The sequence below is a fragment of the Propithecus coquereli genome, unplaced genomic scaffold, assembly GCF_000956105.1.
Source record: "Propithecus coquereli isolate 6110/MARCELLA unplaced genomic scaffold, Pcoq_1.0 Scaffold836, whole genome shotgun sequence".
In the NCBI taxonomy this organism is placed as follows: domain Eukaryota; kingdom Metazoa; phylum Chordata; class Mammalia; order Primates; family Indriidae; genus Propithecus; species Propithecus coquereli.
The window spans coordinates 126,878-144,254 of NW_012154574.1; the positions used below are offsets into that span (position 1 = coordinate 126,878).

The following is a 17,377-nucleotide window of genomic DNA, read 5'->3' on the forward strand; positions in this document are numbered from 1 at the left end:
TCACTCTTCTTCACCAACTGGCACTTTGCACATGAGCATGATCAGGGCCGGGACACCCAGCTGGGAGTGAGGACAGTTGTTCCAGCCCTCCGACCACCCTCACCTTGCTGATTTGCCAGACAGGCCCCCATGGTATTAGGGTAAGTTGCTAAAGTCATTTTGTCTCCTGCATTTCCACGTTCCTGCAGACAACCATGAACAGGGAATATGTGCTTAGCTTTCTGAACATCGACAGACCATTGGTCCACCCAGCATTTCATGGTTCTGCTTTATACATTTGTGTCAACCCATCACTGTCCTCTTCAGCCACCTCTTTCCTTGGTAACCGTGTAAATTCGCCCACCTCCCTGGGATGAGTCCCTTCCTTCTCCCCTGCGTCTGTTCCATTCTCCTTTGTATCCACCTCCCGTCCTTAGTATCTCTGAGGCCCAAAGGGAACTCTGAGGGGGGAGAGAAACCTATACAGCTTCTAAGGTGGTTCCTGACCTTGCACAGTGGGGGCAACTGGAGCAGAACCAAAAGCGCCTCCCTGTGTCCCAGCCGTCTCCCGTGGCCTGGGCAAGGAGCGTAACACGTGATCACGACGCCAACTCCATAAAGCCACGTCAGCAGGACTTGGGTGGGTGGAATCAGTTCTCCATCTGGAGAGTCCGCTTCACTCTTCAAAGGAAGTGACTTACCTTACGGGGTCAGCAGTCTGTTACCTCCTGTACCGGGTCAGTTATCCCACCAGGAACAACGTGCCGTGTGTCCGGATCACCTGCACCCACCCGTGATTGCCCTATTGTGAGATGTCACTCCACAGTGCACACGATGCCTCCTCAGTCATGTGGGCACAAAGCCAAGGAGACTCTGCCATGCTCATCAGCCCGTAGTCCCTTAGTCAGTATTGCTCCTTAACCTGGTGAGGTCAATTAATGACATGAATCACATCACAAAATGATGCTGCTCTTCCATGCACTCTCTGGATTACGTACTTTAATGTTTCCCTCCCCTGCCCTGCACATGGACAACCTTCTTTGACACCGTGGGCCAGAGCAGTTTTCTCCAGGACAATTGTTCATCTTGATGGTGGATCTGACCCTTGTAGCCTTGGCTCAGTGTGCACAGGGCAGGATGGAGAGCAACTATTTTGCTTTCATTTCAGTTATTATTAGTACATATACAGATTGTATATTTAGACTATTTCTGATTATCTCTACATTGTCTTTGTATTTGGGAAATAAACTCCTACAGTGTTGATCTAACATTCACACATCCATTGATAACTTTTACCTCCATGACTTATTGGAGCCCACGTCCTGTCTCACACCAGGTGACTCTGTGAGCATCCAGGCATCAGACTTTCAATCCCCCCCAGTTTGTTGTCCTTCACTTTGCTAAGCGATGCTTTAGCTGTGTGTCAACCGGGCAGGGTTCTTCTGGGAAATCCACTCTGGTGTAGTTATATTGAGTCTTCCAAGACCACCCTCATCCTCTAGGACCAATATAAATGCAGGTCTTAGAGTAACATATTATACTCTCGGTCAGTTTATTACAGAAAATGATATGAATTAAAATCAGCAAAAGCACAGGTGTTAACTCCCTGAGAAAACAGGTGCCAGTGCCCAGGTGTGTTCTCCCTGCTTAGTGTCCTGTCCACCTTCAATTCTCCCAGCAGTGATGTATGACGACAAGTATGAGGGGTTGTCCTCAGGGAAGCTCACCTGGGCCTTGGTGGCCAGCGCTCCTCACTGGGGTCAGTCCCGGGTGTTGCAGCACCTGCACAACTGACCTCCACTGCTCAGACAGCAGCCCCTGGGGCATGAACTGGCATTCACCATGAACACTGTGTGATCAAGTACTGCAGTGTATTCACCCCCCCACACAAATATAAAAACAAGATAAATGATGATAACAAAAAATAATTATATTAGCGGGTATGGGAGGAAACCTTAGGAGGTGATGGATATATTTATGTCCTGATGTTGGTTAGGTGTACACATGCACCCAAACTCATTCAGTTCCAGAAGTTAAATATTGTAGAGTATTTCCATGTAAATCACACCTTAATAACGTTGGTGTAAAAATGCTATTACCAGGAGCAGTATGCTAAGGGATCAGAACTCTTCTCTCAGGAGTGGACTATGGGTGAGTTCCTAGAATGGACTTTTTCAGGGATGCACGTGGTTTGGATGACCCAGGCCTGCTGAGTTAACCCTTTCCTGTGCCTGAGTGCTGCTAAGATGCAAAGGACTGTTAGAATGAAAGTCATGACTCGGAATCAAAGAGAGAGTAAAGAGGGATTTAAGGTCAGACCCCATGTGGGTGCAACATGGATTGGAAGTGACACTGGAGCCTGTGCAGTGACTAGAGGGCAGACCAAGGGCAGGAGGTAACGAGGGTAGGGATGTTCTCCAGAAGGCAAGCAGCAGGTGCCACATTGCAGGGTGTGGGGCTGTGGCCATGAAAACTCCGTGTGGGGTGCGGTGGAACAGGGGAGTTATCAGGTGGCAGACTCAGGACAGAGGGGAAGAAACAAGCTCATTCTCCAAGACAGCATCTGCAGAACCCAGGTTTGACAAGTCTCCTTCCTGGGCCTCCATCCCTACATCAAGGGAAATTAAGTGATTCCCCAGCCTGATGGACATGACTGAATCTGGGAATGAGGAAGGAGAAGAGGCGTGTTCCTGGGAGACAAAGCCCCCTCACCTCACACCTCCCTGCCTGTGCTCCGCCCACGGCCGAGAGTCTCATCCCAGTCGTGCAGTGGGGGCCACATCAGCTCCGTGGTCCACTGGGGAGACGCACTCGCAGGTTTCGCTGAGTCTGAGAAGAACGTGGGGTTAAAAGGAACAGCTCAGTCGAGTTCTCATTAGTGTGTTCATGAGCCTTTACGGTCAATAAGAGACATAAATGACGTCGGAATTAAATCACTAGAAATGTCAACAAATCACTCATTTTTCTTCCTTTTGAAACATGAAAAATGACAAACACTGAACTTGACTAACTAGGAGAACAGGAGAAACTACTCAAATCAACATCAGAAAGTAAAGAGAAAACATTACGACTGACACCACCAGAATACAAAAGAAACGAGAGAAGATGGCTCTGACATTGGTCAAGGTCGTCTCAGTCTTCCCAGGTCACAGGTAGGATCCTCGTCTCGGCACCAGGATGTGCACTGAGAAGGGAAGTTCGTGGTCACAGGGTTCTGCACAACAATTTGAAATTTCCAGACACTCACATTTTGGTAAGAGTGAAAAATCCAGTTTTGTTCAGTCTCTGAGTTTCCTAGAATAATTCAGTAGATTCTGAGGCTAGATTTCTGCAAATATATGGCAAAAGCTTACGCTCCCTAAACATGTGACCACATAAGAAAGAAAAAGGATTGTCAGGGGAAGAAGGATTCAATTATCACCCTATCATGTATGAGGAAAATATTCAGAATAAAACCCAATTTTCCTAATTCTGAACCCATAATGATACCTGAGCCACGTCCACTGGAGTCAGGCTGCTGAGCTCCCTGCAGGCGGGAAGTGTCCAACTACATAAAGCTGAGCTGGGGTCTCTGAACAGTCTGCGGCCTGCAGGGCCAGCTTTCCTCAGACTGGGCAGTCAGAGAGATCTCTGCTGTCTCTCTGGGTGAGGGGAGGGCTTGTCTCTGGAAATTGCCAAATTACTCGTGATCTCTGCACATGGATAGAGACCACTGGATGTGAGAACCAGTCGGTCACACTACAGATAACAATTCCTCGTGTGAATGAAACACTGAGCCAGGAGACATTTAAGGAAAAATATGCAAATATGGGAATTATAATTCTTTGCAGACTACAAGCTTTTATACATCATCTGAGAGGCTCATGCAAAACCGTATTATCTTTTATGAAAATCTAAGAGTGGTGTGCACCCCGAGAATTTACCTTTCTGCCTCCACCCACGGGTGGTCCAGGACCAGGCATCTGCTGCCACTCTCCGCCATCCAGCCCCTGGTTTGTGCTAAAGACCCATGTCCTTAGGGGGCCACTTCCAGGTGATGACGTGTCCTAGCAGGACCCTAAGTGACAGTCATGGCTGGGAGACGCAGTGGTCTTATTAAGGGCAACATAGGCTCAGAGGGGCACGAATGGTTTGCTACACTTTGCTTGGACTGCAGTGTAGTTAGGAAGTTCCACTGACCTCCCCCTTTCTCTGTCCCTGGATGTCACACTTGCATCCTGGGCAGACGGTTTCCACAGCCGCACCCGGACTCCTGTGCATTTTTCTGCCTCCATGAATGGTAAATATTTTGGGGGCATATGAGAATGATTTCTCGTAATATAAGAAACTTTTGAAGTTTACAGACATCATTGGAAAGCACAGAGTTTTCAATATAGACAGGCTCCCAGGGGAATCTGTAAGATGCAGAGGGAGACTTAGACCTTTGGTAGAAAGCTGACCTTAATCTCCACCTGCACCTGCCCTGGGCTGACTCTGCCTCTTGTGTCCTGTCTGCCTCCTGGTGGCCCCGCACGCCCCCGTAGGAGGTTTGTGTCTGGGCTCACACAGAGGACCCCTCACTGTGTCTCTCGCACAGTAGTACAGGGCCGTGTCCTCGGCTCTCAGACTGTTCATTTGCAGATACAGCGTGTTCTTCCCGTTGTCTGTGGAGGTGGTGAACCGGCCCTTCACAGCGTCTGCGTAGTTTCTGCTACCACCATCACTATAAATGTATGAGACCCACTCCAGCCCCTTCCCTGGAGCCTGGCGGACCCAGCTCATGCAGTAGCTGCTGACGGTGAATCCAGACGCTGCACAGGAGAGTGTCAGGGACCCCCCAGGCTGGACCAAGCCTCCCCCAGACTCCACCAGCTGCACCTCACAGTGGACACCTGCAAACACAGACACATCCTGGTCACAAACTGCCACACACACCCCTGTTTCTCTCACTCACATCCACTCACACACCCAATATCTCTAGTTCTCCATGAATTACCTTGTAACAGAGCAACAAGGAAAACCCAGCTCAGCCCAGACTCCATAGTGAGTCTCCGTGTTGAGTCCTGATCACCAAATGGGGACACCTGGGAATGCTGGGGCTGGGGCTCCTCTCCCAGAGCTGCAGGGTGAGGACTGGGCTGGTTTTCATCAGCAAAGGGAGGGCCCTATTTGCATGTCCCCTGCTATATAGCAAGCTCTGGAGTCGGGATGCCTGAGTGAGGGCAGGCCGTAGAGAAGAGGTGACATTCCCGGGGGAGTTCATAGCCCATGATATTTTACAGATGAAACCTGACACACAGAAGCATGGAGGAGTTGTAAAATATGCAAAGAGCACATACACATATTTGTTGAGAGCTACCCAAAATATCTGGGTTTTTGGTCCTCAGCACTGGATCCTACTTTTTCTGTCATCCAACCCTAGGACAGATGTGGACATGCCTCATGGAGTTTGTAGAAACCCCTTTATGTAATGAGAGCATGATGAGATTGTGCTTCATTGTATTGTTACCGAAACTTCAAGGTTGCATCAATATTTGGGCCTCAGCATCTCGTCTGTCCTCAACAGCACCTCACCTGTGAAGTGAGCCTCACTCAGCTGAGGGTAATCAGGCTCACACAACTTGTCAAACGCAACTGCTGCTACCTCTGTGTTGGGCCCAGGGCACATGAGTGGGGCCACCAAGAATCCATTATACTTTATCCTTACATTTCTCACTGAGCAAGCAGGTCCACACAGGTCCATGATTAGTTCAAAGCACTATGAAAGGCTTGGGACAGTAGCCAGACCTATCTTTGTGGAAGTGTCAATGTGAGTGTGAGTGGTCAGCCTTCCTTGTCCACTGCTGCAGATAGTTCTCTGGTTGTACTTGTTATTCACCAGCATCCCCTCTCACCTACACTGTGGACGCTTCTAACACATGGCCAGCACTTTACAGTGAGGGTTGCTCTGTGTTGCTTCCCTAGTGGACTCAAGCCTCAACTCTATGGTAACATTGTCCTTGGTCACTTGGACATTTTCAAGCATGTGGTTGATGCAATTGACCTCCCCAGTGTTGAATTTAGTGGAGAAACCCACAGACACTGTCCAGGCCTGAAGGAATGGCCCTGCCTCTATGAAGACATTCAAGCTTAGCCTCAAAAGGAAAGTTAATGTCTATCAGTGGGAGAGAACCTTTTCTTTGTTCACTGGTCCACAAGCATGAGGACACCAATTAAGGGACATCAGACCAGGCCACTGATAAAGGGGAGCACATTGTGCCCAAGTAGGAGTGTTCCTACCTGGGAATCAGGACTTCTAATCTATCACAGCCTATAATATGGAAATAAGAAGAAAAAATTTCACAAGTTTTCACCATGGACATGGTGATAGGAATTAATCTCACTTATACCCCTGATATCCAGACCCATGTGCCGCAGAACACTGTCATGTACATTATTTTGATGTAAATGCAGCGAGTCTTTGTGACCAAGAAATCCCTGCCACAGACTTTGGTTTAGGACTTATGTTGCCTCCTTGAAGACAAATTTACAAAATGTGTGGGTCATACTCACTCAGAACTATTTGCAGAGACTTGACTCAACCCTTCTATTTTTCTATCCTGCTATGTGTTTCTGGAAAAATCTGAAAAATGTAGGCTGATTGGATCCTGTGCTCATATTTACACAGTCACGTCCCCCATCCCTTAACAACAAACAGATTCCTTGGTCTTAAACAACATCATGGAAGGTCTTATGTCAGAGATGCAGATATCAGAACCTGGGCAGGGATTCTGAAAGGAGAACTGTGGCAGGGAAAGCAATCTCACATTAGAATACTGCTTAGTTCTGGTTGGCACAAATTGCAGCCACTCAAGAGTAGATGTGTTCTGAAGAAATCAACTTCCTGCCATATGGACAGCAGGTGTTCCTGCAGGATGGGGTTATGTTGACAGACTGGTGTAATAAATGTCACTATCAGGTCAGCGAATTAACAGGAGGAGTTAGGTCACGATTGCTGGGATAAAGCCTTGGTCATGCTCTATCCATCAGCTGGAAGAGGCCTCATATTAAAACAGCCAGCCCAGAGACTGGAGGTAGAGCCATATTGGTTGGACTCCCTAAAGTAATTGTAACATGATCTGCCTTGACCCTCTGACCTGAGAGAACAGCTGTCAATTGCTTAGATATGCAGATTCATTATAAAGACTAATATAATTGTACGGACTTTATGATGTTATTTGTGCTAGAGTGTTGTGAATTTGGTTAATTGGACTAATGGCTGAGAATTTTTTTTTTTGTAGCTCCCTCACATATTATAATAGCTTTATGTCCTGGGGCAAAAACACTTAAACTTTCTAAACATTTACTCAGTTTTCTCCCCTGTAAATTAGGATAATATTTAATTTGCTTAGTAATTGTTAGCATTCGAATGAGAAGAATGGAAAGTGCTTGGTACACAGTAACTTCAATAAATGATACTTAATATTGTCACTATCACTTTTTAGCTGAGAATTTTTAACATTTAAGTAGCTTATAGAGTTCGAAGAAACATCGAGCGATATGTTAGAGATTGTGAGCTGGCATGCTAGGACACCGCAACTGACAAAACTATATTAAGAAGGTCTAAATGGATATAGAGAATTCAGGTTACAATTGGTTGTGCAGGAAGATACGTGAAAAATGATCAATTATATTGACAAACAGAATGTTAATTAATGATATCAGTGAGATCAGATTATAGAGTTGTTTCCTAACAGCTCATATTAGAATGAGTTAAAGACAGAATCCAACTTTCAAAATCAGGAGGCATGCAGGGCATTTGACTCTTTCAGTCTGCCTGTGAAGATAAAAGGGATGGGTTTCATCAGGTTGGGAGGTGAGATTGCATATTTTGCAAAAGGTTATCCATGGAAAGTTGCTAATAAAATCAGTCTGGACATGTTTGGGTTCAGAATTGCCATGCATGTGGTGCCCCCAAGCATTGACACAGAGCTGCATGGGTAGACAGATCCTCGTGCATTTCCAACCACTTTCCTATCAACCAAAGACTTCCAGATTGTGATGCACTAACATTTAAAGTCAGTCTTTTTATCAACTCTAGGCATCTCTTGGCAGAATCTCTGGGGATTTCTAGATCCAAGATCATATCATCATCAAAGAGGGATAGTTTGCTTGCCTTTTCCTCATTTGCATACCATTTCCTTCCCTTTTGTGAATGCTCTGGCTAGACTTCTTGCACTATGTTGAATAGAAGTGGTGTCAGTAGGCATTCTTGTCTTGTTCCAGTTGTAAATGGGAATGCTTTCAACTTTTCCCATTGAGTATGATTTTGGCTGTGGGATTGTAATATATGGCTTTTATAATTTTAAGGTATGTTCCATCTATGCCTATTTTGTTAAAAGATTTTATCATGCTGGATTTTATCAAATGTGATTTCTGCATGTATTGAGATGTTCATATGACCTTTGTCTTTGCTCCTTTTTATGTGGTGAATCACATTTTTGGATTTATGTATACTGAAACATCCTTGCATCCCTGGGATAAAGCCCACTTGCTCATGGTGGATTATTACTATTTTTTTTTGATGTCCTGCTGAATTCAGGTTCCTAGAATTTCACTGATGATTTTTGCATCTATATTCATAGGGATATCGGTGTGTAGTTAGCATTTTTTGTTCTGACATTTTATGGCTTTGGTATCAAGATGATGCTGGCTTCATAGAATGAGTTGGAAAAGATTCCTACCTTTTGAGTGTTGTGATATAATTTCTGCAGTATGGGTACCAATTCTGCTTTGTAGGTCCAATAAAATTCAGCTGTGAAATCATGTTGTCTGACACTTTTTCCTTGGAAGATTTTTATCTCTGCTTCAATTTTGTTGCTCATAATTAGTCTATTCGGGAATTCTAGTTCTTCCTCAGTGAGCCTTGGGAGGTTGAGTGTTTCCAGGAATTTGTCCATTTCCTCAATGTTTTTGAGCTTATGCACATAGAAGTTTTTATTGCATTCACAGATAATATTTATTTCCCCTGTGGTATCAGTTTTATTTTGTCTTTCATCTCTGATTGAGCTTATTTGGGCCCTTTCTTTTGTATTTCTGGTTAATCTAGCAAGAGGTCTATCAATTGTGTTTATCTTTTCAAAAAACCAGCACTTTGTTTCATTCATCTTCTTTATTTTTTTGAGCAAAGTCTCAGGCTACAAAATCAATGTACTGAAATCAGTAGCATCGCTATACACCGACAGCAGTCAAGATGAGGAGCAAATCAAACATGCAATACCTCTGACAAGCTAGAAAGAAAAAAAAAACACCTAGGCATATATTTAACCAGGGAAGCAAAAGATCTCTACAAAGGGCAATATGAATCACTGAGGAAAGAAATTGCAGATGATGTAAACAATGAAAAATAAACCCCGCTCATTAATTGGCAGAATCAACATGTTATAATGTCCAAACTACACAAAACAATTTACAAATTCAATGCAATTCCCATCCAAATATGAATGTCATTTTTCTCAGATCTACAAAAAATAATTTTGTACTTTCTTTGGAAGCAGAAAAGAGCCCAAATAGCCAGGAAAACCTTAAGCAAAAGGATTCCATCTGGAGGCATGACTTCTCCAGACTTTAAGCTGTACTCTAAGGCTACAGTTACCAAAACAGCATGGTACTGGCACAAAATAGAGACATAGCCCAGTGGAACAGAACAGAGAACCCAGATATAAATTGCCATCTGATCTTGGACCAAGAAGACAGCAACATACACTGAGGAAAGAATCCCTATTCCATAAATGGTGCTGGGAAAGTTGGATAGCCACATACAGAAGATTGAAACAGGATCCACATCTGTCACCACTCACTAAAGTTAATTCAAGATGGATAACAGAGTTCAATCTAAGACAGGAAACCATAATTATTCTATTAGAAAAGTTCAAAAACTCTTCTAGATATTGGCCTAGGCAAAGAAATTATGAAGTAGGCCCTAAAGACCATAACAGCAATGACAAAAATAAATAAATGGAATCTGCATAAATGAAAAGGTTTCTGCACAGCAAAGGAAACACTCAATAGGGCAAATAGACAACCTAGCAAATGGGAGAAAATGATTCTTGTTATATATCTGTCAAAAGGCTAATAACTAGAATCTAAAAAGAAATCAAGCAGATCCACAGGTAAAAAAATCAAAAAACCCGTTATAAATTGGGCAACAGACATGAGCACAAGTTTTCAAAAGAAGAAAAGCTAATGACCAATAAACATACGAAAAAAATTCACAATGTCACTAATCATCAGGGAAATGCCAACCCAAACCACAATGAGATATCACCTAACTCCAGTGGCTTTTATCAAGAAGTTCCAAACCCATAGATGCTGGCATGAAGTGGATAGAAAGGTAGACTCATACACTGTTGGTGTGACTGCAAATTAATGAAACTTCCATGGAATATGAATCACACTTCAATAATAAAACTGGAGGTTGATAACCAGTAATTGACATTACTAACATAAGCTTTTCATTAGAATATGGTGTTCAGTCTGCTGAAAAATTGGCTTTGGTGACAGAAGTCTTTGCTCTTTTTAGATTTGTCCATTAGCCAAAACTGGGATTAAATTCATGTTCTGTGGTAGTGCATGAACTTGGGATACTTTGCAAAGAAAAGAGTTTCTCACATATGGTGGAGACCCTATCAAAATGAAAAACCAGCTATGCAACTTTTATATAAACTTCTCAGTCCTAGAGACCTGAGAAATGTAACTTTGGAAATCATGCAAAAATAAAAAATCAAAAAATAGCAGCATGGGAGCTAAACAAATGTTGTTGAATATCATTACTCAGAAAAAGCAGCTTGAGGCCGGGCGCGGTGGCTCATGCCTGTAATACTAGCACTCTGGGAGGCCAAGGCGGGTGGATAGCTCAAGGTCAGGAGCTCGAGACCAGCCTGAGCAAGAGCGAGACCCCGTCTCTACTAAAAAATAGAAAGAAATGATCTGGACAACTAAAAATATATATATAAAAACTTAGCCGGGCATGGTGGCACATGCCTGTAGTCCCAGCCACTTGGGAGGCTGAGGCAGTAGGATTGCTTGAGCCCACAAGTTTGAGGTTGCTGTGAGCGAGGCTGATGCCATGGCACTCTAGCCAGGGCAACATAGTGAGACTCTGTCTCAAAAAAAAAAAAAAAGAAAAAGCAGCTTGAGCTCTTTTCTAAATGCGTCTAAGATTGTAAGGCATTACCACTACTCATATAACACCAGATCCATTCATTAAAACTTCTGAAAATGTTGATCAAATTGACATTATTAAGTTCCAGATGTCACAATTTTAAGAGATGAGTGAACTCCCTTGGCCAATGGTTCCACCATTAGCACTGTGGCATTACGGTCCCCTCCCTCAAGGACATGTCAGTTACTACCCAATGTCTTGGTAGCTGGACAGATCAAACACTTGATTTTACCATGAATACTAGCATTCTCCCCACTGCATGGAAGACTAAAAGAAATACTGAAGTAATTCATGTGTTATAGGCACTCCTATCACCCACAGATTCAGGCTGCTTTTTACTACATCTTTTTAAATGTCTCTAATGAAGCTAAACTGGGACATTGCATGTATTTGAGGAAACATCAGAGCACTGTGCTTAGGCCACATTGGAACTAGTATCAGGAAGTACTTTTAAGGAAATCCAGTAGTGGAAATCCAGTAGTGGAATTCCAGGGAGGCAATTCTTGGGTTCATGTTTCACAACCACGCCATCCATGCAGAGCTCTGGGCATTGCTGGCTACTGCAGGAGAGGATGCCAAAGTGAGCATTTTCATAGAATCCGTGAAGCTTTGGTGTTTTGAAGCCCACAGCTGACCCACGACCTTCAGGATAAGCTGATGACCTTGGAGAGTGAAAAGCTTCCACCCATGACATTGGACCAAGACCCCTGTCTAACTCCTCCTCCTACTCATCCTAATTATGATTAACATCATCTCACACTAATAAAATATCTTCTACTTTTCTGCAAACCTGGTTGTTGACTACTCATTGTGTTTTTTAATCTTTTTTTTTTTTGCTCTTTTTGTTTTATTACAGGAAATTATGGGGGTGCAAACATTTTGGTTACATGTTAAGCCTTTGCCACATCCTGACCATGATTTGAGACGTGCCCTTTCCACCCCTACAACACCAACCGAGTCCATTAGTTGTGAGTTTACTCACCCCCAGCCCCCCAACCCCCAGTGAATACTACTACTGTGTGAGCACCTAGGTGTCCATCAGTCAGTGCCAGTTTGACGGCAAGTACAGGTGGTGCCGATTCTTCCATTCTCGTGATATAGCACCTCTTCTATTTTCCTGGATAGAGCTTTTGGCTCCTTTTGAAACCTAGTTGTTGAGTGGAATAAGAAGTAAGAGTGATTAACCGATGTCTGCCTGCTGAAATCTTAAGGCCCATTTAATCTTCCCTGTTTGTCCCACTCATGGGAATTCTAGGAAGGAATCACAGGTGCTTTCTCTCGAGATGGCTGTCAGAGGTCCAGACCCCACCAGACCCCTCCTAGGAGTGAGATGCCCTCCCTGCCCACCAGGGAACTGTTGTGAAAACCTGAGCCAGTCCCCCCTCCTGCTCTATGAACCCACTTGGGACTCTCTTGAGAGGCCTGCCCTCCTCTGCAGACACCTCAATAGTGGAGGGAGTAACCCTTCCCATGTTCACTTAGTGTGTGAGTGCATGTGTGTGTGCATGTGTGCATGTGTGTAACATCATCAGAGTCAACATCTACACTAAATGTTGGTGGGGTCCCTCTGTCCTTGAATTGTGTCAGAGACAATCAATGTCGTGAGCCTGGTACTGGGACACTGACCACCACGGGGTCTTCCTTCTTTTGCTTCAGATGCTGACTCCCTCTGCCCTATTGTCCAGCAGGCACATTTTCCTGCTTGCTGGATAGAAGGAACGTTCACCTCCATGTGCTGTGCTGCATTGTGTTGTCCAAGACAAAATCTTTTATTGATTTTTGGACTTATTCAGAAGTTTAGATAATTAATGTACATTTGGTGACAGGAGAAAGTGACTGGAATCCACTCTCTGCCTTTTGTGCAGGTGAGAATATTTCCTCTCATTACCACGAACGTATCTAATTCAGAGACTATAGAAGGAAGGACAGAATCGTGAATTCAGAGAAGTTCCCCAGAGGAAACTGTTCTTTGGAGAGGAAGCCACGACCCCGACAAGAAACCAGCCCTTACCCTCCACCTGCACCTGCCCTGGGCTGACTCAGGGTACAATGGGTCCTGAGTGCCGCCTGGCGGCCCCGTGTGCCCACGCAGGAGGTTTGTGTCTGGGCTCACACTGATGTCCCCTCACTGTGCCACTCGCACAGTAGTACACGGCCGTGTCGTCGGCTCTCAGACTGTTCATTTGCAGAGACAGCGTGTTCTTGCTGTTGTCTCTGGAGATGGTGAATCGGCCCTTCACGGCGTCTGCGTAGCTTGTGCTACCACCACCATAATTAATGTATGAGACCCACTCCAGCCCCTTCCCTGGAGCCTGGCGGACCCAGCTCATGTCATAGCTGCTGAAGCTGAATCCAGATGCTGCACAGGAGAGTGTCAGGGACCCCCCAGGCTGGACCAAGCCTCCACCAGACTCCACCAGCTGCACCTCACACTGGACACCTGCAAACACAGACACATCCTGGTCAGAAACTGCCACACACACCCCTGTTTCTCTCACTCACATCCACTCACACCCAATATTTCTAGTTCTCCATGAATTACCTTGTAACAGAGCAACAAGGAAAACCCAGCTCAACCCAGACTCCATGGTGAGTCTCTGTGTTCAGTCCTGATCACCAAATGGGGACACCTGGGAATGCCAGGGCTGGGGCTCCTCTCCCAGAGCTGCAGGGTGAGGGCTGGACTGGTTTACATGAGCAGAGGGAGGGCCCTATTTGCATGTCCCCTGCTATATAGCAAGCTCTGGGTGGGGACACCTGAAGGAGGGAAGGGCCGAGAGAAGAGTTGAGAGTCCTGGGGAACTTCATACGTCACGATATTTTACGGATCAAACCATCCAAATGGAAGCATCGAGGAGTTGTGCAATGCACCCAAGAGGAGGCCCGTATCTGCTGAGAGGTATCTTCAGCATCTGGGCCTGTGCTTCTCACCACTGCACCCCACTGCTTCTCTGAACCGACTTCAGGACCGATGTGGAAATGCCTCCTGGGGTCTGCAGTATCCCCTTTCAGTAATGAGAACATGATGGGATTTTGCTGCATTCTAGTGTTACAGATTCAGGGTTGCATCAACCTTTGGGCCTCAAGTCCTCACTATCTCCCCACAATGTTGTGCATCACCTGTGATGTGCACCTCACTCACCTGAGGGGATTCAGCTTTGCAAAAATTGTCTAATGCAACTGCTGCTTCCTCTGTGTGGGCCCAGGGCGCAAGAGCGGGGCCAAGCAGGAATCCACTGAAGTTCGTCCTTACATTTCCCTCTTGCCAGTCAGGACCACACAGGCCCAGGTTCAGTCTATGGGGCTGCCACATGCTTGGGACAGTAGCCAGCCCTAAGCTCTGTGGAAGTCACAATGTGAGTGTGAGTGGTCAGGCTCCACCGTGCACTGCTGCAGGTGGCCCTGTGGTCATACTCGACATTGATTACTGTCCCCTCCCACCTCCACTGTGGATTCTTCTCACTCACGCCCAGCACTTTGCAGTGAGGGTTGCTGTGTGTTTGTTGTTCCCTGATGGAGTGACTCAGGCCTGAGCACTGCAGAGCCATTGTCCTTGGTCTCATGGCCAACCTCAGTCATGTGGTTTTTCAATTGTCCTCCCCAGTGGTGAATGCAATGGAGAAACCCACAGACACTGCCTAGGCCTAAGGGACTGCCCCTGCCTCCATGGATACACCCAAGCTCAGCCTCAAAGCAGAGTTAATGCGTATCAGTGGGAAAGAAAGTGCCTTTCGTTGCTGACTGGTCCACAGTCATGAGGATCCCAACTGAGGGGCATCAGACCAGGTCTCAGATTCAGGGGTGGTCACTGTGCCCCCAGTTGGTGTGATCCTCCCTGGGAACCAGGACTTCTAACCAATCACCGCCTAACATTGTGGCAGTAAGAAGAAAGATTTCACAAGTTGTCACTATGACATGTTGATAGGAATTAATCTCACCTCTACCCCTGATTACAGACCCAGATGCCACAGCACTCTGTAGTGCCAGCACGTGCTGCATTCTTTGTGACCAAGGAATCCCTGCAAGGGACCTTGGTCTAGGTTAATCAAGACCCACATGTTAATTTTTGTTGTTGCTGTGATTACCGTTGAGGTCTTAATAAACTCTTGGCATAAGCTTATATGTGGAGGAGCTTTTCCAAAATTTCCTTCTATAAATCTTCTGCTCACCATTCACAAAACTTCATTCATGGAAGATAACAGACTTAAACCACACCGTAATTTATCTCCCACAGCCAGTACGATGGAGGATGTCACACAGGACTGTTCCCCAGTCCCCTGTGAGAGGACCTGGTGCAGTGACTCGATGGAAGCCTGTGTGGGAGGTGGGCCCTGCCTGTGTGCATCCCTGAGAGTGTCCATGATTACGCCCCTATTGAGACTTGGCAACCTGTGGAACATTTCTTGTTTAATATTAAGTGGTGACGTGACATTTGGGAGCGTGTTAGCACGTAATAAAAATCGCCGTCATGATTTTTTCTTCCTGCAGGCAGCACCTGCCACCAGCATGTGGATTATTTATGAGTGTGTTGTCTGGCCTTGGCGAGAAGACCCGTGCATTGCATCTCAGTGTCTTTAGAGTGCTCTCCCTGTGGAATTCCACTGATAGTCACGTACACGGAATTAGCCAGTGGACAACAGTCATCCTCTGCAGCCAGTGACTCCAGCACTGCCCCAATGGTCCATGAATTAAGTGACCACAGTGGCACGGCTGGATGACTCGCATCTCCTAACTTCATGTACTTTCACCCACCAATGCATGCTGAGGCCCTCCCTCTGCCTAATCAAAGTCTGTGAGCAAAATATACCAGCGGTGACCCCAACAGGGCTCCTTAACTGAGGCACAGATCATGTGATATCAAATTCACTGAGACTTTTGACTCTGGGAGGTACACCGACTCACCTTGACTGGATCCAGCCCGGGTGTGTGTCTTTCTAAATCCAAGGCCTCACTCAGGACCACTAGCTGTGTGATTACCGTGCATGCAATTCAATTATTGGTGTCAGCCTGATATTTCCTGGGGCCAAGGGCTCCACCTCACAGTAAAAGACACTCAATATGGGGTTCACTGGCAGGAGCTGGCCTGACTGAGAGGTTCACCTGCATCAGTAATTTGGTATGGCAGGTATGTGGCCACCACTTCCAGTGCAATGGGGCTTCCTGCATGAATGTGCACAGTTCCCTGCACTGTGGGGAAGGGATGCAATCTAACAGGATGCAGATGTTACCTGAATCTGTGGACCTTTCATGGGAAGGAACAGGAGCAGGAGTGGGCATAGCACTAGCCCCTCACTTTACCTGGCATCACTCCCAGGGGCCCATCTCAGGAACACGTGGTGCTGCCCAACACATATAGGCTTCTCATGCAGTAGGTTAGCAGGGCAGGAAACAGTCACCGTCTTTGCAAGGGCAGTGACTTTAGGATTAGGTGTGGCTATGTTTACACAGTGAGTAAGGGAGGAATATATTTGGATTCCAGTAATTCCACTGGAGTATTCTTTGGAACTCCCAGGTCTTGACAACATGTACACAGATGCAAGTTAAATGCATAATTGACTCGATGACAATTAAACACATTAGGATATGACCTCTGCCGTTGCAATATTGGAATCCCCACATGCTCAGTGCAATGAGCGTGCACCAGGCTATCAGAGACAAAACTACAATGGCCCCTACTTCTGTCTATCGCCACCTCATTCCCAAATTATAAGGAGCTGCCATCATCCGTCTTTTCTAAACAGATTCCGAATCTTATTTCAAAATATATGTCACTTCTGCATGTCTACGTGAGCTTTTCCTCACCTGACCCACATCAACTTCATAGCACATCACACCACTATCACGAGATTCTGGGGAGGCAGAGACATGACATCACCCCATGGCATTTGCTCCCACACATAAATGCCACACTCCCGTAGTCTGGAGACGCTGGAATGTGTGTGCAGTGGGGGAGAGTCCATGGTGGATGCTCCCATCTTCCCCACGTAGTGAGCGTGAGGATCTGAGGACAAAATATACACCTGGAGAAAGAGACCAGCAGTTGCAGGTCTTGTAAGGTGGATTTAGTGTAAACACTGATACTGGTGCTGTCCCCCTACTATGCTGACTTTCTGATCTTAAGAAAAAGAACTGAAATATTCACACCATCCTCTCTGTCACTGAACATTGAAGATGCCCAGAATCCATGAGAGAGCAGCTGGAGCTGCTGGAGAGGTC

At 45.8% G+C, this 17,377-nt stretch overlaps 2 gene segments (V, D, J or C); both read right to left on the reverse strand.

Moving 5' to 3' along the window:
- Window positions 1-4,419: 4,419 nt before the first annotated feature.
- Window positions 4,420-5,000, reverse strand: LOC105825942. The segment is given in 2 exon segments: window positions 4,420-4,850; window positions 4,955-5,000. Coding segments are annotated over 2 exon segments (477 nt in total).
- An 8,200-nt stretch (window positions 5,001-13,200) lies between these two features.
- LOC105825943 lies at window positions 13,201-13,828 on the reverse strand. The segment is given in 2 exon segments: window positions 13,201-13,601; window positions 13,704-13,828. Coding segments are annotated over 2 exon segments (447 nt in total).
- Between the last annotated feature and the right edge of the window lie 3,549 nt (window positions 13,829-17,377).